At 43.5% G+C, this 24,066-nt stretch overlaps 1 protein-coding gene across 1 annotated transcript in view; it reads right to left on the minus strand.

Moving 5' to 3' along the window:
* The window catches only part of LOC149433876 (neural-cadherin-like), a 183,754-nt gene that overhangs the window by 65,425 nt on the left and 94,263 nt on the right, over positions 1–24,066 (minus strand). Inside the window, exons 13-18 of the mRNA XM_089664339.1 lie at positions 22,542–22,791; positions 21,908–22,035; positions 14,540–14,726; positions 10,888–11,031; positions 9,005–9,288; positions 5,442–7,053 (exon numbers count right to left, since the gene is read on the minus strand). Of these exons, the coding sequence (XP_089520465.1) occupies positions 5,442–7,053; positions 9,005–9,288; positions 10,888–11,031; positions 14,540–14,726; positions 21,908–22,035; positions 22,542–22,791 (2,605 nt within the window). The remainder of the gene's footprint in view (positions 1–5,441; positions 7,054–9,004; positions 9,289–10,887; positions 11,032–14,539; positions 14,727–21,907; positions 22,036–22,541; positions 22,792–24,066) is intronic.

A 24,066-nucleotide genomic window follows, 5' to 3' on the forward strand; every position in this document is an offset into this window, starting at 1 on the left:
TACTTGGTGGCTGGCTTAGGCTGGCCACAAGGAACGGGGTCCGCCAGGCCTTTTGACTACGTAGACCACATGGGAACCTTGTCCCTGTCAGGAGCTTCTTGCCCCGAGGGATCAGGGTAGAGATCCAACCCCTTCGGGAGGTGTACAAAGCACACCCCTAAGTGCACTTTTTTTGTGTTTGTGTTTTTGCACTTGCACGTTTTTTTGTACACTTACGGGTTTTTCATTTTTTTTGCAAGTTCGCGGACTTAAAAAAAAAAAAATTGGGCCAAGGGTGGGGTCAAGGCTACAAAGCATGTTCACTGTGTATAATTGTTTAATAATACCAAGGATGGAAGCCCATGGGGTTATTTATCAGGGATACCCGAGTTGGTATATATATATATATGTTTTTCTAGCTGGCGAGTGCTATTATTTTTGCTGCTTTCAGTCCACAAACATAGGAGGGTTCCGAGAGGTTCAATGTATAAGGGTTAATTTTCAGGCCTCAAAAAGGGGCTCTCAAAACTACCTCCTGGATGTAGGACTCATATGAAAGATGATCAGGCCCATCTAAGATACAACCAAGAGTGTTTCTAGGGATATCAATTTGGAACACCGCACTGAACGTGCTGTGACTGTGTTCTAGTACCATACGAACTTTGGGCATTTTGCAAAGCATGCGAAGGAGGTAGCCTGGTTAGTTCACTTCCTAAACTCAAATAGTTGTTTTGGTGTACAGTGCACACCCATGATAATATACAGCTGTGATAACATTTGCAATGTATTCCAAAAGACTTTATACCTCCTTCTCTTTAATGTATAACAAATTTAGCAAAAGTTTCTATGATGCAGCCATTCCCAACCAGGGTTCCGTGGAACCCTTGTTTTCCTCCAGGGGTTGCCAGATTGAGCTGTGGCTAATTGAATTCCCATTTGATGGTGTCTGCATAGTTTCAGGTCCAACACCACTTTTTAGAGCCAGGGGTATGACTTAATTGATCTTTTTAGTTGACTTTAAGGGTGACATCCTGGCAACCACTATAATCGTAGCAGGGGTTCCCTGAGACATGAAAATCATTGAAAGCATTGGCTTCCTAATTGTTGCCCAGGGGCCCTTGAGCCACTATTCTTCTACTGATACCAGTGATGGGACACTATTCCTCCCAATGACAACATCGATAAGGCACTATTCCTCTCACTAATTCCAACAATAGGGCACTATTCTTCATACAAAGCCAAAGATGGGGCACTATTCCTCCCAGTGATACTGTCGATGGGATACTATTCGTTCCAGCATTACCATTAATGGGGCACTATTCCTCCCACTGATACCATCAATGGGGCACTATTCCTCCCACTGATACCATTGATGGGGCAAAATTCCTCCCAGTAATACCAATAATGGGGCACTATTCCTCCCACTGATACTAATGATGGGGCACTATTCCTCCCACTGACACCATTGATGGGGCAAAATTCCTCCCAGTAATACCAATAATGGGGCACTATTCCTGCCACTGACACCAACGATGGGGCACTATTCCTTCCAGTGATACCAATGATGGGGCACTATTCCTCCCACTGACACCAACGATGGGGCACTATTCCTTCCAGTGATACCAATGATGGGGCACTATTCCTTCCACTGATACCAATGATGGGGCACGATTCCTCCCACTGAGACCATCAATGGAACACTATTCTTCCCACTGATAACAACAGTGGGGCACTAATACGCCCAGGGGCGGACTGACCATCTGGAAACTCGGGCACTGCCCGAGGGCCCCGGGGTCAGTAGGGGGCCCCATGAGATGCCCCTGATACCTTTTTCATAGGCTTTTTTGAGTTTGGGCAAGGACACAGGGGCCCCATGATCCCCTATTGCCCCGGGGCCCCATGAGTTGTCAGTCTGCCCCTGAATACGCCCACTAAAACCAATGATGGGATTCTATTTCGCCCATTGACACCAACAATGGGGCACTTATTCCTTCCACTGATAACAATAATAGGACTCTATTCCTCTTACTAAAACCAATGATGGGGCATTGCTTACTCCCACTGATGTTGGGCATTTTTTACTCTCAATATTCAAAGCCTGGCCCTCCTAAAGCCTGAAGAACAGTAAACTTTGCTTAGAAAGTTTTCAGACCCCTGATTTAAAGGATTCCTCTGGAGCAAAATGTTTTCAGAAATTCTACTATGGTGGGTAAGAGACCTTGGAGATCTTACTGCCGGAGTCTACAACATTCATAAGAGATTAGTGGATGATTAAACAGAGCTCAACAGCAGTCCCAGATGCTTGGTCAATTGATCTGTCCTGGCCCCCATCATTCTACAGCACACCTCCACCCAACCTGCAAGGGGCAGTCTATAGTGTGTACCAAGGCCTATTTGCCATCCTACGCCTGCCTGACAGCACCCACCAAAAAACTATTATTAGGTGGATTGACTTTCAATTCATTTGCCCACCTAACTGCATTCATTCAACTTCTTTTCTGAAGCTTTTGTTGCTTTGCCTGAAGAAATCCTGAGACAAACACCTTGTTTGTGCGCTGACCTTTATTTTAGAAGTGAAATGCGTTGTCACACCAGCGACATGGCATTCTGTATAATCAGCCCGTTGTAGAATACAAAGCTGAATAGCATTACGCCGCTCTCCTGCCATTAGGGCAAGTAGATCCATCGAGCATGGCTGACGTTCCAAGGGAGCGAAAACATCAAGATTAATGCTTTCAGTAAATTAGAGGAATGAACGAAAGGGTGACCGCAACATTTGAATGCCAATAAATGCAAAATAATGCATTTGGGACACAAAAATCCAGGCGGAACGAAGGATTAATGGCATTCTACTGACAAGCGGAGCAACAATGGGAGAGCGACGGGAAGACCGAGACATTATTTCATGTGATTTAAAGGCAAGGGGAAAAAAAAAAAAACACATCATTTGAATTGCTGGGTGGGTGGATGGTGTATGGAATAGGAAATTAAACTAGTCGCGTTTTCATCTGGAAGGAAATGAACTCCAAGGTTCCTTTTATTTCCAGATCTTTTAATATTCTTCAAGGATAACTGTGCTCTTAAAACAAATTGGCTGTTTTAGGGGAAACGCCACTGTTTGCTACACAAACCGTTTAGTAATTTTCAGCCCAGCTGAAGTAATTGAAATAGGGATGCAGTTACATAGACTTCGCACTGACTACCACCATCTTCATAGCATTACTACTATTTTGTGTTGCAGCAACGAGTCTGAATATGACTGAGCGGTCCAATTGACCTAGTGCATTTACTAATCAGCACTCAGTAGTAGACCAGGTCAGACACTCCCCACATTTCCTCCACAATACAAGTCTCCCGTGCAGAGGGGCGTGGCTGTTACTCTGCTCTGCTAGCACAGAGCACTGGAGTGGGGTTGAAAGAAGCAGCATTTCTACAAGGCAATTATAACATGTGAGGGTACGGGACTGTGATGGGAGTCACTTTGGGTGGGGGGCCCATGGAACCCAGCTCACTTTGGAGAGGTGGGGAGACCCCTGCCTCAGCTCCCCATATCCCTCTTATGTGTAAGTCACCCTGTGCCTGTTAGTGGTACAGGGTGATCTGTCCTAATATTGTGTAGATATGTCTAGGAGATAGTTGGGGTGGTGGGTTGTGGATTGTTTGTTGTTATGTGCTTGCATCCCACTGTTCTATTGTGTGTCTTGCTTGAGAGCAAACTATTATGGGATGTATGGGTTTATGTGTATTAGCTTAGTGGGGGGGGGGGGCGTCTCCAGCAGCCTTCCCTCCTGATGGGACTGTCTGCTGGTGTGAAGTTTGAATACCTGTGTGTCTCTTGTTACTAAATGTAGATTGTCCCTGCCCTGTGTCATTATGCAGGGAGGGGGGATTGTCCCCTGAGTGTATATATCTTGTATCTGTGTTCAAATAAACAGTCTTGTATGGTCAGCTGTGGTGTCTGTTGTCGGTGTTCAGATGGGGAAGCGGTATTCTAACAGAAGTACTCAGGGGCAGACTGGGTCGGTTCCATTATAGGGACTATTTAGCGATTTCAGTTTAAGTAGCTGAAATAGAGATGCAGTTAGGTAGACGTTGCATTAACCACCTTCATTTTTATATCATTACCACCATTTTCCTGTTGCAGCAGTTGCGCTGGGAGTCTGAATATGACCACATGGTCCAATGGCCACTAATGTTTGACCTAGTGCTCTTGGTAATCATCACTCAGTAGCAGATCTGGTCAGACACACCTGCTATTCCTCTACAAGTCTCTTGTGCAGAGGGGTGTGGCTGTTACTCAGCTCTGCCATCACAGAGCACTGGAGCGGGATTGCAAGAAGCAGAATTTCCAAATGGTAATTATAGGATATAAGGGTTAGAACCTCTGTCTGTGACTTGCTGTCCCAGTGAAAACAGCTTCCCTCAATCCTTGTCCTCCCGTTACAAGCTGTCCAAAGGACAGGAAGTGAGGTAAATTCTCCCCAAGAAGAAAAAGAAAAAGTTTGACTTTAGAAAGTCATATTCAATACTTAATAAACATGATCCAATGTGTCTGCTATCACCTTAGCTAGAAAAGCTTTTTCTGTGCCTCGCTCTGATTTAGTTTCACTTTTCTTTTTAATGAGGCTTGACCATAGGTGTGCACATAAGGTTTGCTGGGTGTGCCTGGGCACACCCAAATCACGCGTAGTTGCCAGCTGTCCTTGATAACATGCACAATATTGGGAAGAATCTCCTCCACCTACCAGGAGTTTCAGGCGCTTTGAGCTCTCCTGGAGGACTGCAGGAACATCCCCCAAGGTGAAGACTGCCTCCTCTTTGCTTTCCACTAGTACTGCAGTTACGTTTGAGTGGGCAGGATGGGGTTGCACTCGGCCTCGGAGATAGCACCCGGCCCCCCTTCTTGTGGTGTTGTGCCACATGTGAGCTGAGCAGAAGAAGTGTGAGTGGACTATATATATATGTACACACACGCATGTATGTTTGCGCTTTGGGGTGCACACCCAAATGCAATAGGCTGTGCACACCTATGGGTTTGATCTACCCTGAATTCATGGCTAGGCTCTGCCAACTGCCATTTCACTGTGCAGTTAGAGTGCCCTTTCTTGGCACAAGGAAATCTCACTTGACAGGCAGGATTTTACATTCGTATCTCCAGAACAGTAGAAGGTAAGAATCTTCAGTAAATGTGGCTACATTTTAACTAAATTCAAAGTTCTTAAAATTGTAAAATATAACCAATGTATTTTTCCTTACAGTAAGAAAAATCACATTTTTGCTAACACTTAAATGCATGAATTTGTACCCACTACCATTGCAGCATCAAGGTGACTGACAGCATTGCTCGCCAAAAGGAATTAAGGTTATCTTGGATTGTGTGGAGCACAAATGGCACATATTCATGGATCTCTCCTTAAAGTCATAGTCAAATAACTAAACATTTCTGGGACCTTTTCTCTTACCTCCATGAATATAGACATAGACTTCCTTGTGGCCTTCTTTGTGTCCATTATCATTTTCATCTCCGATGGTTATCGTCAGCGTATTTGTGGCACTCATTGGTGGGTTCCCACTATCGGTTACAATCACAGGAAGATGGAACTCTTTATCTTTTTCCCGATCAAAGATTCTCTGAGTTTGAACTGAGGCTGTGTTGTTTCCATGGTCAACAAGCAGGAAGTCGGAGGAATTCTGGAAGACACTTGGAAGAGAAAATCGAAAAGGTGGCCCATTTCCTGGAGAGTCTGCATCTACGACATACAACAAATAGGAGCTTTCGTTCATACGTAAAGTCTGTGGCCAAGCTGTATTTTCCCATACCACAGGCATATACAAGCCATCAAACCTTGGACCGTTGTCATTGACATCTAGAAGAGTGAGATACACGGTTGCTGTGCCCGTTTGTGCCGGAGAACCATTATCAATGGCCAGAATGACTAGAGCATACTGCGACATGGTTTCCCGGTCCAGTGATTTAGCCACTATCAAGGAACCACTTTGGTCAACATAAAATTCTTCAAGAACATCTGAGTCTGATTGAATATTGTAAGATATCTGGCCATTTTCGCTTGAATCAGCATCTATAGCTGTCACTTGAGTTATATAGCTTCCTACAGTTATATTTTCAAAAAAAGGTGCCATTTGAATCAATGGTGGACTAAAGATAGGAGGGTGGTCATTATAATCTTGTAATTCTATCAGGCAATGAGAAGTCGTAGAGAACTCTAAATCTTCTACTTTGATGGTGAGATTAAACCAACGCTCATGAGGGTTTTCATAATCCAGTTTCTTTTTCAATTTTATTTCAGCCAGGTGGTTCTTCCTACCATTTTCAATGGAGAACTTTTGATCAGGATCCCCCTCGATGATGCTGAAGGTCAGTAAAGCATTTTCGCCAACATCCTCATCAACTGCAGAGACCTGAAGGACCTTAAAGTTGACTTCACTGGTTTCTGGAATGACTGCAGTCCAAACATCCTGAGTAAATCTTGGAGCATGGTCATTAATGTCTATCACTGTGACTGTTGCCGTACCTGTGGTCAACAGTCCACCGCCGTCTTTAACTTCTACCAAAATCAAAAAGGTGTCATTCTGTTCTCTATCAATGTCTCCAACAGCTGTATAAATGGTACCAGTCTCATTATTTATTGTAAACATCTTTTGGCTTGGCAAATCCAATGGACTGGATACTATCGAGTAAGTCAAAATGGCATTTTGTCCTTCATTTTTGTCATCGAGATCTATGGCTGCCATCTCCATAACTGAAGTGCTTGGTGGTGAATGTTCAACCACACTGGCATTGCAAATGTTAAAAGTGCAAAGGAACTGTGGGGCATTGTCATTAATATCCTGTACGTAGATGATCACATCAGTAAATCCAGTGAGACCGTCACCATTGTCATCGGTGGCCAACACCACAAACCTCCACACTGCATGTTCTTCACGGTCCAGGGTCTGCAGGGCAAAGATCTGTCCCGTCTTTTCAGTGATGGTAAAGACAGTTTCAGCACCACTTCCATGAAGGGAATACTTTAAACCTCCCAGTTCATTATGGTCTGGATCGTTAGCAGAAACCTGGGTGGTGTGAAAAAAAACATTGATTAAAAAACAAATAAATACTATGGGCATATTTTTAAAGCATCAAATCTAACATTCACTAAACATTCAGTGCAGATGAGTCTTTTAGGTTCATGTGTTTTAACCACTTGCCGTCTGCCTGCTGTTTATAAACGGCAGGGCGGTGGCACTCCAGGGGCGCCCGCCTTTTCTAGCTGTGCGCACTCCCTGGGAGCGCGGAGCACCACGATCCGGTGTCCGCTGTGTCCTCCGGACACAGTGAAACACAGATCGTCGGACGGGACCTCTGTACGAGGTCCCGATCATGTGATCACTGATTGGCCAAAAAGTAGTTGCTTACTACTTGTGAAATCTGTGAATGATCACAGAGGTCACATGGTACAAGGCTATTCACAACAGCCTTGTACCATGTGACAAGGTGTGACCAATCACAGCTCACTCAGTATTTCTCAATGGCTGCAAGAATGCAGACAGAGAGAAATAGAAATTATTGCTTTTACATCCTATATGGGTGTAAAAGCAATCACTGTAAAAAAAAAAAAAATCTCCATCACCCCCCACAAGTAGTACAGTGTCACCATGTACTGCTAGGGTGACAGTATGTAAAAAAAAAACAAAAAACCCATAAATAATAATATAAAAAATAAAATAAAAATATAAAAAAAAGTTTACAAATTATAATTTTTGGTTATAAACTAATTTGGCTTATTTTTTTTTTTACTAAAAATATAACGGAATACATTTTGGTCAAGATTTATGATGAAAGATTATTTATTTGCAAAATTTTATAAGAAAAACACTTTTTTTCAAAATGTTTGGACTTTTTCATTCACATAAAAATAAAAATCCCAGCGGTGAATAAATACCACCAAAATAAAGCTTTATCTGTCTCAAAAAAATGGTAAAAAAATTCATATGGGTACATTATTGCATGACTGCGCAATTGTCATTCAAAGTGTGGTAGCGCTGAAAGCTGAAAATTGCCCTGGACAGGAAGGGGGTAAAAGTATCCGGACAGGAAGTGGTTAAATGACTATGCTCAATTCTTTACCAGAGAATGTTTGATGAAAGTCACATTCACTGCTGTATATGCATGCCCTTAAGTTTTGTGGAGAATGTATAGGGTACCCACTAAATACCTGTTGGTTTTCTAAAACCTCTGGAAATTATACATGGGTAGGATGAAATGTGATTGTAGGTGGGAATGGGGGACATTTTTTGGTGCGACTTACACTAAACTATGGTGTCACCTAGTACTTTTTAGATTCTCTGGTCATTTCATTAGAGAATATATATCAGGTTGTTAAACATCATTGGTTGCATTAAGTGGAGGAGAATTGTTTAAGATGAAGCAAAGACTTAAGTTGACCTAAGGCAGTAACGCTCAAACTCCAGGCTGTAGCTTCCCTCCTCCTGGGCCTCCAGTCCCCTAACCTCCCACAGAGCCTCCCAGCTCCCACAGTGCCCCCCAACCTTCTATAGTGGCCTGCAGTTCCCTACAATCTCCCAGAGTGCCCTTCAAGCTCCCACAGTACCACCCACCTCTTTCAGAGACCCCATTTCCCAAAGCTGGCCCAGCCCACTCTAAGAGCCACCAAGTCTGCTGAAGAGTCCCCTAATCCCCTCTAGAACCCCCATCCCCCCACAATGTTACCCAGCCCCATCCAGATCCTACCAGATCCCTCCAGCATTTCAGTACATATTGTGGGTTCCCATATTTTTATTGTGTGAATACTGTTGAGGTATGAAAGGTTTTTCAAGAATGTACTGGGCCCTAATTTCAAGGCCTACGGTAAGCATGGAAAGTTATATCAGCCAGAGACCTCCCACAGAAGAGTTGCAGTTTGGGGTGGGCTTAAAACAGCTGATTGAATTATAGGGAATATAGATCTGAACTAAGAACCAGAAGCAGTAAACAGCATTTAGACAAAGTGGAAAAAAATATTACCTGCAGCACAAACACTGGCAAGTCAACCAGTCCCTCTGCGACACTTCCTCGATACTCATTCAAAGAAAAAACGGGGGCCTCGTCATTTTTGTTCAACACGCTGATGGTCACAGTGGCATAATCCTCCCATTTCCCATCAGATGCCAACAGGGTGAGCACATAGACCTTCACCTCCTCGTAATCCAGGGGATGCACAATTAAAATGGCACCCGTCTCGGGGTTGACATCCAGCACTCCGCCTATATTACCCGATGTGATTTGATATCGGATATTTGCATTCATACCTGAAAAAAATAGATTTTTTTAAAACCACATTCAAAAGAGATTGTTTCAAAAAAAGGTTCAGTGAGAGTGGACATCTGCTACACTTAGACCAATGCAAGACAGATTCTGATTGGTCCCTATGGATTTTTTTTTTTAAGTCCGCGGAGGTGCAAAATAAACAAAAAACCCGTAAGTGAACAAAAAACGTGCAAGTACAAAACACAAAAAAGTGCACTTAGGGGTGTGCTTTAGTCCTGACAGGGACTATAATTTTCAGATGGTGGACACCAAAGGACATATCATTTTCAGATGGTAGACACCAAAGGACATGTCATTTTCAGATGGTGGATACCAAAGGACATATCATTACTCAGATGGTGGATACCAAAGGACATATAATTATTCAGATGGTGGATACCAAAGGACATATAATTATTCAGATGGTGGACACCAAAGGACATATAATTATTCAGATGGTGGACACCAAAGGACATATCATTACTCAGATGGTGGATACCAAAGGACATATAATTATTCAGATGGTGGATACCAAAGGACATATACTTATTCAGATGGTGGATACCAAAGGACATATAATTATTCAGATGGTGGACACCAAAGGACATATCATTTTCAGATGGTGGACACCAAAGGACATAAAATTATTCAGATGATGGACACCAAAGGACATGTCATTTTCAGATGGTGGATACCAAAGGACATATAATTATTCAGATGGTGGACACCAAAGGACATATCATTTTAAGATGGTGGACACCAAAGGACATATAATTATTCAGATGGTGGATACCAAAGGACATATAATTATTCAGATGGTGGACACCAAAGGACATATCATTTTCAGATGGTAGACACCAAAGGACATGTCATTTTCAGATGGTGGATACCAAAGGACATGTCATTTTCAGATGGTGGATACCAAAGGACATATCATTTTCAGATGGTGGATACCAAAGGACATATAATTATTCAGATGGTGGACACCAAAGGACATGTCATCTTCAAATGGTGGATACCAAAGGACATATCATTTTCAGATGGTGGATACCAAAGGACATATAATTATTCAGATGGTGGACACCAAAGGACATATCATTTTAAGATGGTGGACACCAAAGGACATATAATTATTCAGATGGTGGATACCAAAGGACATATAATTATTCAGATGGTGGACACCAAAGGACATATCATTTTCAGATGGTAGACACCAAAGGACATGTCATTTTCAGATGGTGGATACCAAAGGACATGTCATTTTCAGATGGTGGATACCAAAGGACATATCATTTTCAGATGGTGGATACCAAAGGACATATAATTATTCAGATGGTGGACACCAAAGGACATGTCATCTTCAAATGGTGGATACCAAAGGACATATCATTTTCAGATGATGGATACCAAAGGACATATAATTATTCAGATGGTGGACACCAAAGGACATATAATTTTTACATGGTGGACACCAAAGGAAATATAATTTTCACATGGTGGTCACCAAAGGAAATATAATTTCTCCCTTCACACGTAAATGCAACACAAAAGACCTCCCGCTTTTCCCATCTTTCAACCTTCACCTTCCAACATCACGGTACCTTCATCCGGGTCACTGGCGCTCACAGTCGCCACCACGGTGCCCACATCCTGGTCCTCATCCACGCTCACATAGTAGGTGCTCTGCGCAAAGGCCGGCGGGTTATCATTGACATCGCTGATAAAAATGCGCACGTAGGCCGTATCTGCGGAGACAACAGGCAAAGGGAAATTAAGGGGAAAAAAAAAAAAAACCCCAGAGTGAGCCAATTCTGTCGGCTGCAATTTCTCTGCCTGTCGGGCAGAGCGTTAAATGAAAACTAATATGTAGACGATACGCGAACAGGCCCCCGGGGGCAGAGAACAATTTACACAGCCGCATTATCCCGAACGCGCTTGAAGAGGGAGACGGACGTCAAAAGCGATTCTTCTCAATAGATAACACACAGATAATTGATTTCTGATGTCACAAGCTTTTTATTTTTCGGCCTATCGCCCCAATAAGGCCGTTTAGTCTGGGGGTAATTTACACAGCTTCAGAGCTCAGCAATTTCAAAGGAGAATAAACGCAGAAAAACTCCATTATATATTCACAGCGTCTATCTGTGTAGCCCGCAGCCCGGCACAAATAGATTCACTTTGCTTTTCTTTTCTTTTTTTTTTTTTTTATCCATCTATGTATCTTATTAATGTAAGTTATTCCAATACATTTTCCACCTACCCTAGTTATGTCATTTTAATGGTGATGGTCCCATTATTCCAGAATTCTCTCCGTAGACAAATTTCAATCAGGAACACTTTATTAACCCTTTAAAGGGGAACGTCTACAACCCAAGGGATATAACGAAAGCGCAACTGCATTATAATTAGCGGTGCGTCTTGTATTAATATTACCCCGGGCTTTTATCGTTTTCGTTCCGAATTTTAACTAGATGTTAAAAAACACACAAATTAATCTACTTATGTCTTAAAGCTGAACTCCAGGCAGATGTAAAAGACAAAAATTAAGGCAGCTCCGTATTCATTAACATATCATTCCATGCGTTTGTTTACATGCAAGCGTTATAAGTAACCTGAATTTGAACTTGCAGTCTTTGTACAGCAGAGATCAGACTGGGAATGGGAGAAGCAGCATGAGGAGTCAACCAGTTCATGAGCTGACAACAAGCATGCTGGTATGAGCTGGGGTGCATTTACCACAAGGCAAACAAGGTATTTGCCTAGGGTGGCATTTTTCAGGGGGGCAGCAGCATTTTTCAGGGAGGCAGGGCCGCCCCCCGAAAGAAGGGATGGAAGAAGGGACACACGCAGCATGGGGACCAGGTGGGATCTGAGAGAGGCTGCAAACTGCTTTATGGTGTATGCAGAGCCTGACTCTTGTTCCCAAGGATGCCCGGAGCTGTGAAGGTGAGTGTCTTATCTCTTCCCGGGGTGGGGGGTTGCCAGTGTATGGGGAGCGGTGGTAGTGGAAGGCTCTCTGGGGTGGGGGACTGGGGTGTCATTGGTCAATGTCAGGCTCTCTTCGTGGGGGAGGGAGATGTTGGTCGGTGTCAGGGTCTCTCCGTGGGGGGGGGAGCCAATGTTTGTGTTGCCTAGAGCAGCATGAAACCTAAATACACCACTGGGTATGAGGGGAGAGCAGAGTGATAGCGAGATGAGCTGCTTCTCTTTTCACTGTCCAGTCAGAAGAAGCAGTACAAGCAGCTAATAAGTTCATGGGCTGACAACAAGCATGCTGATAGCAGGAGAGAGCAGAGTGATAGAGAGATAAGCTCATCACTGTGCTGCTTCTCTTTTCACTGTCCAGTCAGAGGCTGGGATGGGTCAAGAAGGCTCAGAAGACGTAGTACAAGCAGCTAAGTTCATGGGCTGACAACAAGCATGCTGATAGCAGGAGAGAGCAGAGCGATAGCAAGAGGAGCTCATCACTGTGCTGCTTTTATTTTCGCTGTCCAATCATAGGCTGGGATGGGTCTAGAAGGCTCAGAAGACGTAGTACAAGCAGCTAATTAGTTCATGGCCTGACAACAAGCATGCTGATAGAAGGAGAGAGCAGAGTGATAGACAGATGAATTTGTGACTGTGCTGCTTCTCCATTCACTGTCCAGTCACAGGCAGGGGTTGGTTGAGCTCATCACTGTGCTGCTTCTCTTTTCACTGTCTAGTCATAGGCTGGGATGGGTCTAGAAGGCTCAGAAGAAGCAGTACAAGCAGCTAATAAGTTCATGGGCTGACAAAAAGCATTTTGATAGCAGGAGAGAGCAGAGTGATAGAGAGATGAGCTCCATTCACTGTCCAGTCACAGGCTTTGAGGAAAGGGACTCGTCCCCGAAACACGTCAGCTAGCTGACCAGACTGACAGTCGGACACCCCGCCACTGGTATGGCCATCTGTACCGTTCTACTAAGCTTTACATTTATGCCATGTTTATGAGTATTTTTTCCTCCATTTTTACTTTTAATAAACCTTGGATAATGCACTAGGGGTTTATGCCTCCTGTTTGCTCTTTTTTTTACAGGCTGAGGTGGGTCCAGAAGGCTCAGAAGAAGCAGCACACGGAGCCGATAGGTTGATGTGCTGACAAAAAGCATGTTGATAGGAGGAAATATCAGAGTGACAAAGAGATGAGATCATCACTGTCCTGTTTCTGCTTTCACTGTCCGGTTACAGGCTAGGATGGGTCCAGAAGGACCTAGGCTCAGAAGAAGCAGTACATGGAGTCAATAGGTTCATGGTCTGACAAGAAACATGATGATAGGAGGAAAGACAGAAGTGACAGAAGGATGAATTCATCACTATGCTGCTTCTCCTTTCACTGTCCAGTCACTGGCTGGGATGTGTCCAGCAGGATCTGGACTTAGAAAAAGCTGTAAAAGGATCCAATAAGACCACGTGCTGACAGGTAGCATGCTTATAAGAGAAGAGAATGACAGAATGATGAGCTCATCACTGTACTGCTTCTTCTTTCACTGTTCAGTCACAGGCTGGGGAGAGGGACAAGACCTGTAAGTTTTTTTCTTAAAGGGCTCTCTTATCTCAATTTTAATGGTTTATTTAGCTGTATGCCTGGAGTGCAGCTTTACTGTATATACAATCCCAATTGCTACAACATCACAAATGTTTTTTTCATTTTAATGTCATCATAAAGGTTGTTAAATCTGCAGCTTCCATTAAAATAATCCCTGTTGATCCTGCCATGAAGGTCCTTATTTAGGCACTTCCTATTAAAGGGTGACAACTTTCTGTCAATGTCTTCAAACTGTGCTTCTATGTTGTCTCCATGTCTCATGGGCTTCCAATTGGAGACTATAAATGGGCAACAGAGAGTGTTGTCCAAACATGGAAATTACCTTCATGGCAGGATCACTAGGTATTATTTAAACAAAGCTGCTGATTTGTAAAAAAAATTAAAATGGGATTTGAAATGACAGCAACATGTTGACACTTACGTAAATGGCATTTTAGTGATTTAGTTACATTGTACTTGTAAAACACATATTTTCCCCGAGGCTGCTGTGAGCTGCACTGCACATAAGTCTTAATGGGTAATGGTCAACTGGGCTAATCTGCTGTGCATAGCCTTGCGTGACTTCAAGTATCGTTCTCTGTACAACCTCCTCTTGTTCCTCATTCCTCTTGTTGGGAATTTTAGCAAAACTAAAACAAAGCCAACACATACATTTTTTGAATTCATATTTTAGATATTTGGTGTACCTGAGTTGGGCTGCCCATGTTTTCCAGGCCGAGCTGATTCTGAGCCATCAGAAGATTTGACCTCCAGTAAGTATGATGTTTTTGTTTCTCGGTCGAAGATTGCTGCGGTGTAGATGCTCCCTGTTTCGGGGTCTATGTGGAACAATGCATGGTCCCCACTACGATCTTCCAATATGGAATACATGATCTGGAGTAGAAGACATGGAAGTCAAGAAGTGACTGGATACAATTTCATTATTTGAGACCTCAGCCTCATAAGGCATCAATTCTCAACTAGGGTTTCTCTAGAGGTTGTTAGGCATTCCTTGAGCTGTGGTGAATTGACTTCTGGTCTGATGGTGCCTGCATAGTTCTGGGTCGAACACCACTTGGCAGAGTCAGTGGCTTGAAACCAATCACCTCTTTAACTGTCTGTAAAGCTGGCCATAGGAGGATTGAATCTCGGCTGGTTCAGCAGGGACAGGCCAAGATTCAACCCATCTGGTTGTAACCAAGTTGATCAATGTATTTTTTACATGTGCTACTACTACTACTACTAGCAGTAATCATTGTGTTCTGCCGGTTGGGGAGGTTGCATGCCAACAGAACACAAGACCGCTGTGGGAGGGAATCAAGTGATTTTCTTTCCTTCCATCTGAAAGAAAATAGCATAATCTATGAGCTTCTTAAGGGTTGGCATTCTCACCACCACTGTAAGGGTTCTGTGACGGGAGTGACTTTTGGGGGGGGGGGACCCCTGTCTCAGCTTCTCCTGTTCCTCTTATGTCTAAGGCACCCTGTGCCTGTTAGGGGTACAGGGTGAAATGCTCTAACATTGGTGTGGGGATTGTTCATTGTTCTCTGCCATGCGGCTGCATCCCATTGTTCTAGCAAACTATTATGGGATGTAATGTTTGTGTATTGGTGTGGTGGTTGTCCATTGTTCACTGCCATGTGCTGCATCCCTTTGTTCTATTGTGTGTCTTGGTTTGGTGGAGGGTGTTTCCGGCAGCCCTTCCCCCTGAGGGGACGGCTTGCTGATGTGTTTCCTGTTCCTGGTTGTATTTCCCCGCCCTGTGTATATATCTTGTGTTTGTGTTAAAATAAATCAGTTTTACTTTCCTGTATGGTCAGCGGTGGTGTCCGGGGATCTGTGTGTCGGCCAGGGAAGCGGGAGTCTAACGGAAATACCCTAGCACAGTCGGGGTCCGGTTCCTTTACAGGCTCCTTTACACTTGTGTTTCTCCCCAAAAAGAAGTCTGCTTTGGACATCCATAGGCCTCCAGCACCACCCCGCAACTGCATGCATTACACGCAGTTTCATGGTGGTTGCAGTATGACCCAGTTAACTGCCCGGTGAACACAACACTGGCTATAATTTTTCCACGGCATGTACACCACCTCCCCCGGTTATCAAGTTAGCTTAAAGCATTAGTAAAAGTATTTTCTTTCAATTAAAACAAGAAACATGTTATACTTACCCGTGTTGTGCAATGATTTTGGGAGAGCGGCTGAGAACCTTCTCTTGCCCAAGACAAACACCGGTGCATGGAGCCAAGAAGAGTGCCAATTGTTAAGCAGCTGTCTCCATGCTGGGTACATTGTTGGGTGGCCATGGGAAGGAGGGGGTATTGTGAGGCTCCCTGCCCAACTTTGTAACTTGGCTTACAATGCATGTAGAGACATGTGGACAAAGTAGCACATGTACTTGGGGGAACCTGGGGGGACAGAACACTGAAAAAAAATTGGAGTGAAAGTTCCTCTTTTAAGGCAACCAACTGAAATCAAAGAACTTCCAATGCACCGAAACTTCCAAAAAATTTATTTTTTTGGCACAACAAAATATGGTGTGTTGCCATGTGTTGAAGTGCATTGCTTTAGAGCAGCTATTCTCAACCAGGGTTTTGTGGATTCGTGGAACCCTAGGGTTCCTCAAGGGTTGGCTAGGGGTTCCTTGAGCAGTGGCTAACTAACTTCCCATCTGATGGTGCCTGCATAGTTCCCGGTCGAACGCCACTTGGCAGAGCCAGTGCCCTTATTGCAAGGGTTTCATTCTGGCCACTCCTGTAAGGGTGGCATTCTTCCTACTTACCACCATCAATATAAGGGGCATTTTCCCAATGACCCCCAATGGACTAATCTTAGCAGGGTTTTCCTGGGATCTGATCATTCTTCCAAGGGTTCCTCTGGGGTAAAAAGGTTGAGAGAAGCTGCCTTTAAGTTTTGGGATGATATGAAAAACATTCCAAAAATTTGACAGCTATTCTCAACCAGGGTTTTGTGGAACCCTAAGGTTCCTCAAGGGTTGGCTAGGTGTTCCTTGAGCAGTGGCTAACTAACTTCCCATCTGATGGTGCCTGCATAGTTCCAGGTCGAACGCCACTTGGCAGAGCTAGTGCCCTTATTGCAAGGGTTTCATTCTGGCCACCCCTGTAAGGGCGGCATTCTTCCTACTTACCACCATCAATATAAGGGGCATTTTCCCAATGACCCCCAATGGACTAATCTTAGCAGGGTTTTCCTGGGATCTGATCATTCTTCCAAGGGTTCCTCTGGGGTAAAAAGGTTGAGAGAAGCTGCCTTTGAGATTTGGGATGATATGAAAAACATTCCAAAAATTTGACAGCTATTCTCAACCAGGGTTTTGTGGATTCGTGGAACCCTAGGGTTCCTCAAGGGTTGGCTAGGTGTTCCTTGAGCAGTGGCTAACTAACTTCCCATCTGATGGTGCCTGCATAGTTCCAGATTGAATGCCACTTGGCAGAGCCAGTGCCCTTATTGCAAGGGTGTCATTCTGGCCACTCCTGTAAGGGCATTATTCTTCCTACTTACCACCACCAGTGTAAGGGGCATTTTCCCAATGACCCCCATTCATTCTGGCCACCCCTGTAAGGGCGGCATTATTCCTACTTACCACCATCAATATAAGGGGCATTTTCCCAATGACCCCCAATGGACTAATCTTAGCAGGGTTTTCCTGGGATCTGATCATTCTTCCAAGGGTTCCTCTGGGGTAAAAAACATTCCAAAAATTTGACAGCTATTCTCAACCAGGGTTTTGTGGAACCCTAAGGTTCCTCAAGGGTTGGCTAGGTGTTCCTTGAGCAGTGGCTAACTAACTTCCCATCTGATGGTGCCTGTATAGTTCCAGATTGAATGCCGCTTGGCAGAGCCAGTGCCCTTATTGCAAGGGTGTCATTCTGGCCACTCCTGTAAGGGCGTTATTCTTCCTACTTACCACCACCAGTGTAAGGGGCATTTTCCCAATGACCCCCAATGGACTAATCCTAGCAGGGATTCCCTGATATCTGAACATTATCTGAAGGGTTCCTCTGGGGTAAAAAGGTTGAAAAAGGCTGCCTTAGAGTGTTGGGATGATATGCAAAATTAAAGGCACCTCAATGCATCAACAATGCGTGTTTACTTTAATGCGTGCAATGCACTGATGTAAATAGATCCTGAAATGACCACTTCTTATATTGCCAATTTTCCCTTTTTTACATTTATGAATCTTATTACTGATAAATGTCTCTTTTTTTCTATCACTCAGTGAAACAAGCATCCTGATAGAATATTATGACTTGAATTTGTGGCGGTGTCACGCATTGCACTAGTTGCTGGGAGACTGAGCAGCGGGGAACTGACACTTTGTGAATTGGGGAATCTTGCTCTCATTTTACCCTTTGGTATGGAAGGGAAAGATGAAAGTGACAGTTTGTTTTGGGAAGACCGGCATTGTTGTCCCCTGCAAGGATGGCAAGATCAGCATGAGAGAATTAATTCAACGAGCCGCACACAGATACATCAAAGCAAAGGAATAAGTAAGAAAATTTTTTTTTTCATCCGTAAAGAAATGTTTAGATTCATGTTGCTTTTTAGTTTTATTTATAATAATACACGCATGATGATAACACAGCAGAGGTAGGTATACTAGGACTGTGTTTGAAAACCTGTTGATACCTGTTTATGTGTGTATGTATAATGGAAATCTATGGGTATAGAGTTTTATTTTGTTTAAATATTGTTAAATTAGGATGCTAAGAGATGTGGTTTAGGTGAATGGGGACACTTTGATGTTTTGTGTTGCCTTTAGAAAAAGAAACATAAAAGGTTATTTTCTTTCAATTATTAATAGTCTCTGCCAGTCTCTCTCAACCTTTTTATGACAGAGGAACCCTTGAATTTATTTTAGGTCTTACAGAACCACTGATAAAATCAATTCATTGGAGGACAATGGGAAGAATGCCCCTTACATTGGTGGCCAATGGGAAGAATGCCCCTTACATTGGTGGTCAGTGGGAAGAATGTCCCTTACATTGGTGGTCAGTGGGAAGAATGCTCCTTATATTGGTGACAAGTGGGAAGAATGCCCCTTACATTGGTGGTCAGTGGGAAGAATGCCCCTTATATCGATGACCAGTGGGAAGAATGCCCCTTACATTGGTGACCAGTGGGAAGAATGCCCCTTACATTGGTGATCAGTGGGAAGAATGTCCCTTACATTGGTGATCAGTGGGAAGAATGCCCCTTACATTGGTGACCAGTGGGAAGAATGCCCCTTACATTGGTAACCAGTGGGAAGAATGCCCCTTATATTGGTAATGCCCCTTACATTGGTGGCCAGTGGGAAGAATGCCCCTTTCATTGGTGGTTAGTGGTAAGAATGCTCCTTACATTGGTGGTCAGTGGTAAGAATGTCCCTTACATTGGTGGCCATTGGTAAGAATGCCTGTTTCATTTGGTGGCCAGTGGGAAGAATGCTCCTTACATTTGTTACCAGTGGGAAGAATGCCCCTTACATTGGTGATCAGTGGGAAGAATGTCCCTTACATTGGTGATCAGTGGGAAGAATGTCCCTTACATTGGGGGTCAGTGGGAAGAATGTCCCTTACATTGGTGACCAGTGGGAAGAATGCCCCTTATATTGGTGACCAGTGGGAAGAATGCCCCCTACATTGGTGACCAGTGGGAAGAATGCCCCTTACATTGATTACCAGTGGGAAGAATGCCATTTACATTGATTACCAGTTTGAAGAATGCCCCTCACATTGGTGTCTTGTTTGTGCTGCAGACCACGCTAGACTGACTGGATCAGCCACTGGTCATGGGTGGGTAATTCTGTGGGTGAGTAAGGAGATATCCCTCTAGTAGGTCGTGCCCAATGGTGGATACTGGCAGTGAGCCCTCTTAAGGCTTGGGCTGCTGCCTTTCTGGTACGGCCTTAAGGTCGTTTCCACATGTAGACTTGTAATAATAGGATAGAAGGAGTGCCTGATGTCCAAAAGAATGCAAGTTTGATGGTAAATTAAGAGGCGTTTAATGAGAATAGTGAAAGTATATCAAGCCATCACACTTTGTGAAAAAAGAGCTCTCCATTGTTCCAAGCTGTTGCTGCACGCTATTAAATGGGAATGAATCCCACACCAGTTATATATATGCAAATTTTCAGAGGTAAAACTAACAAAGTGACAGCTGAGGTTCCAAGAGTAACAATTACTTGTATTCTTTTGGTCATTGGGCGCAGCTTCTTTCCAAGCCTTACACTGGTAGTCAGTGGGAAGAATGCCCCTCTCGTTGTTGGTCAATGGAAAGAATGCCTCTCTTCTATGTATGGGCAGTGAGAATGCTCCCCATATATTGGTGGACTTACTGTGGGAAGAATGCCCCTTCTGTTGGTGGTCAATGGAAAGAATACCTCTCTTCTATGGATGGGCAGTGAGAATGCTCCCCATATATTGGTGGACATACTGTAAGAAGAATGCCCCTTCTGTTGGTGGTCAGTGGGGTAAATGCCTCTCTTCTATTGGTGGTCAATGAGAATGCGCCCCAAACATTTGTGGCCAATGCAAAGAATGCCCCTTACATTGGTGATCAGTAGGAAGAATGCCCCCTTTCCACTGGTGGACAGTGGGTAAAATGTTCCCTACATTGGTGGTTAGTGAGAAAAATCACTTGGGGATCTCTCAGCAGCTCTTGGATGTGTACTGATGAGCATCAAGTACAAATGTTCATATCATCTAAAGGTATTTTTAAAATGTTTATTGATTAAGAATATCAAACACAACCCGTTCCCAAGGCCTGGGCAATGGATGTTATTAGAATCATGATGGATTTCACTAGAAGACCTACAGTATGGTAAGGCTTCATAAAGTCTAGCACCTCTTATCAGCACTAAGAAGGGTTAAAGGGTCAGGCTTTTTGCTGTGTCTTGCTTAAGAAGATATATCTATATTTTGTCTCAGTGAAACAACAGGAAGTCAGGGGAAACATCCTCACTGGGAGGACAAGGACAGTATTAAAAACCCAGAGCAAAGTGTAAAAGTTTGAGAGCACCAATTTGCTCTTTTACACTTTTCGTAGACTTTTCTGGGGACCCTGTGGGATACCCTGCTTAACAGAGAGCTGTCTTCCTTGAACTGGAGATCAAACCTGACCTTTCTATTTGGGTCCAGAGCGCCTCCATGACTTTTGCAGTATTAATAACCTGATAGAGGTTCTACTGTAAACCTTCCCCAAACTTTTCAAAATGAAGAATTAAAAAGTCTGTTAGAAAGGGCATTTCTGTGTGTTAAACCAACTATGTTTTTATATATTTGGTGACTTTCATATTTTACTTGGCTAATGAATAATAATAATATGTCTAGTTGACTGTAAAAAACGTTTCAGTCAGAAGCCAATAAGAAGGTTATATAAATCTGAAAATGTAAAAGGTAACCTGGCATGGTGGAAGTCACATAACGGCATGTACAATAAGCAGGACGGATTAATCAAACAACAGAAAATGAAACATTGCAAACTGTTGGTGCATTCATTAGAATGTTACTAATTGTTGGTACAACCAACTGAATACTGTCAAAAGATGATACTGTGGAATGGTAATGAATATTGGTGCAACCAATAGAATGTAGATGAATGTCGATACTACCAATATGATGCTCACAATTATTGGTACAACCAAAGGAATGTTGATGAAGGTTGATACGACCAATGGGATGTTGATGAGTGGCACAGCCAATGGAACGTTGGATCATGTTGGCCCAGCCTATAGAATGTTGGACTACGTTGGCGCATCCAGTGGAAGGTTGGATCATGTTAGCCCACCCAAAAGAAAGATGATGGATCATGTTGGCCCAGTCAATGAAAGGTTGGATCATGTTGGCACATCCAATGGAATGATGGATTATGTTGGCCCAGCCAATGAAATGATGGATTATGTTGACCCAGCCAATGGGATGAAACATGCTGGCCTTGGAATGTTGATAATTAAGTGGACATTTCATTAGTCAATTATGCCTAGAAATGGGTAAAGAGAGTAAACAGTCAATGCGTATAATGTTTACAGAAAATGTAAATCTGAAACCTAAAGAGCGTAGTCTTTAGTTTGGTTACCTCTCCATTAAGACCTAGGTCTTGGTCAGATGCAGAAACTTGAAGGACAAAAGTCCCCAAGTCAAGTCCTTCGGTCACTGAAGCCTCGTATATTGATGAGCTGAAGAATGGGACATTATCATTCACATCTGCAAGTTCAACAAAACATTTTAGTGTTTTTACCAACTATAACAGTGTTAAAGTGCACCTGCCGTGCAACAATAAAAGAAAAACATGATAATACTGCAATCTAGGTCTTCAGATAAATTTTAATATCAGATACAAAAGCTTTTTTAATATAAAATTCCCCTAAAAACCTTTCTTCTTCTTCTTGTATAAATGCATTGGCTGTTTTTAAGTTACCAAACAGGAGACAGGATTGTGAACGCTTCTCAGCATTGCAGCTAATGGTTTCTGGTAATACATGGGCTGTTCACACCCTTGTTAATTCTCATGAATATTTTATTACCACTCCTAAGGTGGCCAAGTTCATAAAGACAGGCAACAGCACACAGTTAGAAGAATATTTTTAGCTCTATCTGCGAGCCAATATAACTGTTGTGTCTGTTTGATCATTGGTTAAGGACCAAATCTCTGTAGAAGGAGAAGACAGGTGCACTTTACAAACATCTTTACTCAGGTCTCTTAGTCCTACCTGTAATATTAATATACACTGTAGTGAAGGTAGCTAGAGGCACCGGAGCCACATTTTGAGCTCTGATTTTCAAGATAAAGTTCCTGGTGGTTTCATAGTCGAGGTTCTCAGCCACCAATACTGAAGCAGAACCATCCTCCCGGTTTACTGTCAGGTAGAAGCGTACTGGCATGTTACTCTCAGGAACCAGCCCTTCTTCCAAATTATATGTCACTCGAGGATCTCCCAGTAGTGATCTTGCCTTGACGGTCTACATAGAAACACCAGATATAGAATAAACTTGTCATTTGAGGAAAATACACGTATCCTTTGGAAAATCTCTTGATGAGCTGATATCTGTCCATCCCACACCCCATGGATTTCCTAGAAATTGGTACCTCTGGTCAACCCAGTTTACCCCTGTGGCCCATGCACAGTGCAGGCACCGTTCACTTTAGTATAGAGCAGTGGTTTCCAAACTGTGGAACGTTGGCAAAAACTGTGGCTTTTTGCTTGTCTTTATCTGGCCCTTCCACTGACACCAACAATGAGGCACTATTCCTTCGTTTGACACCAAAAATGAGGCATAATCTCTACCACTGATATAAATGATAGGCACTATTCCTCCCACTGACACCAAGGATGGGGCATTTTTCCTCCCAATGACACCAATTATGGGGCACTGTTCCTTCCACTGACACCAATAATGGGGCACTATTCCTACCACTGATATCAATGATGGGGCACTCTTCATTTTACTGATAATGAGGATGGGGCATTGATACCAATGATGGGGCACTATTCCTCTCACTGATACCAATGATAGGGCACTATTCCTCCCACTGATACCAATGATGGGGCACTATTCCTCTCACTGATACCAATGATAGGGCACTATTCCTCCCACTGATACCAATGATGGGGCACTATTCCTCTCACTGATACCAATGATGGGGCACTATTCCTCCCACTGATATCAATGATGGGGCACTATTCCTTCCACTGATACCAATGATAGGGTACTATTCCTCCCACTGATATCAATGATGGGGCACTATTCCTTCCACTGATACCAATGATGGGACACTATTGCTTCCACTGATTCCAATGATGGGGCACTATTCCTTCCACTGATTCCAATGATGGGGCACTATTCCTCCCACTGATTCCAATGATAGGGTACTCGTCCTCCCACTGATTCCAATGATTGGGCACTATTCCTCCCACTGACACCAATGATGGGACACTATTCCTCCCACTGACACCAATGATGGGACACTATTCCTCCCACTGACACCAATGATGGGGCACTATTCCTTCCACTGATACCAATGATGGGGCACTATTCCTCCCACTGATTCCAATGATGGGGCACTATTCCTTCCACTGGTACCAATGATGGGGCACTATTCCTTCCACCGATTCCAATGATAGGGTACTATTCCTCCCACTGATACCAATGATGGGGCACTATTCCTCCCACTGATACCAATGATGGGGCACTATTCCTCCCACTGACACCAATGATGGGGCACTATTCCTTCCA

This window comes from Staurois parvus, unplaced genomic scaffold, assembly GCF_062004578.1.
Source record: "Staurois parvus isolate SC_StPar_1 unplaced genomic scaffold, SC_StPar_1.0 ptg001886l, whole genome shotgun sequence".
Taxonomy (NCBI): Eukaryota; Metazoa; Chordata; class Amphibia; order Anura; family Ranidae; genus Staurois; species Staurois parvus.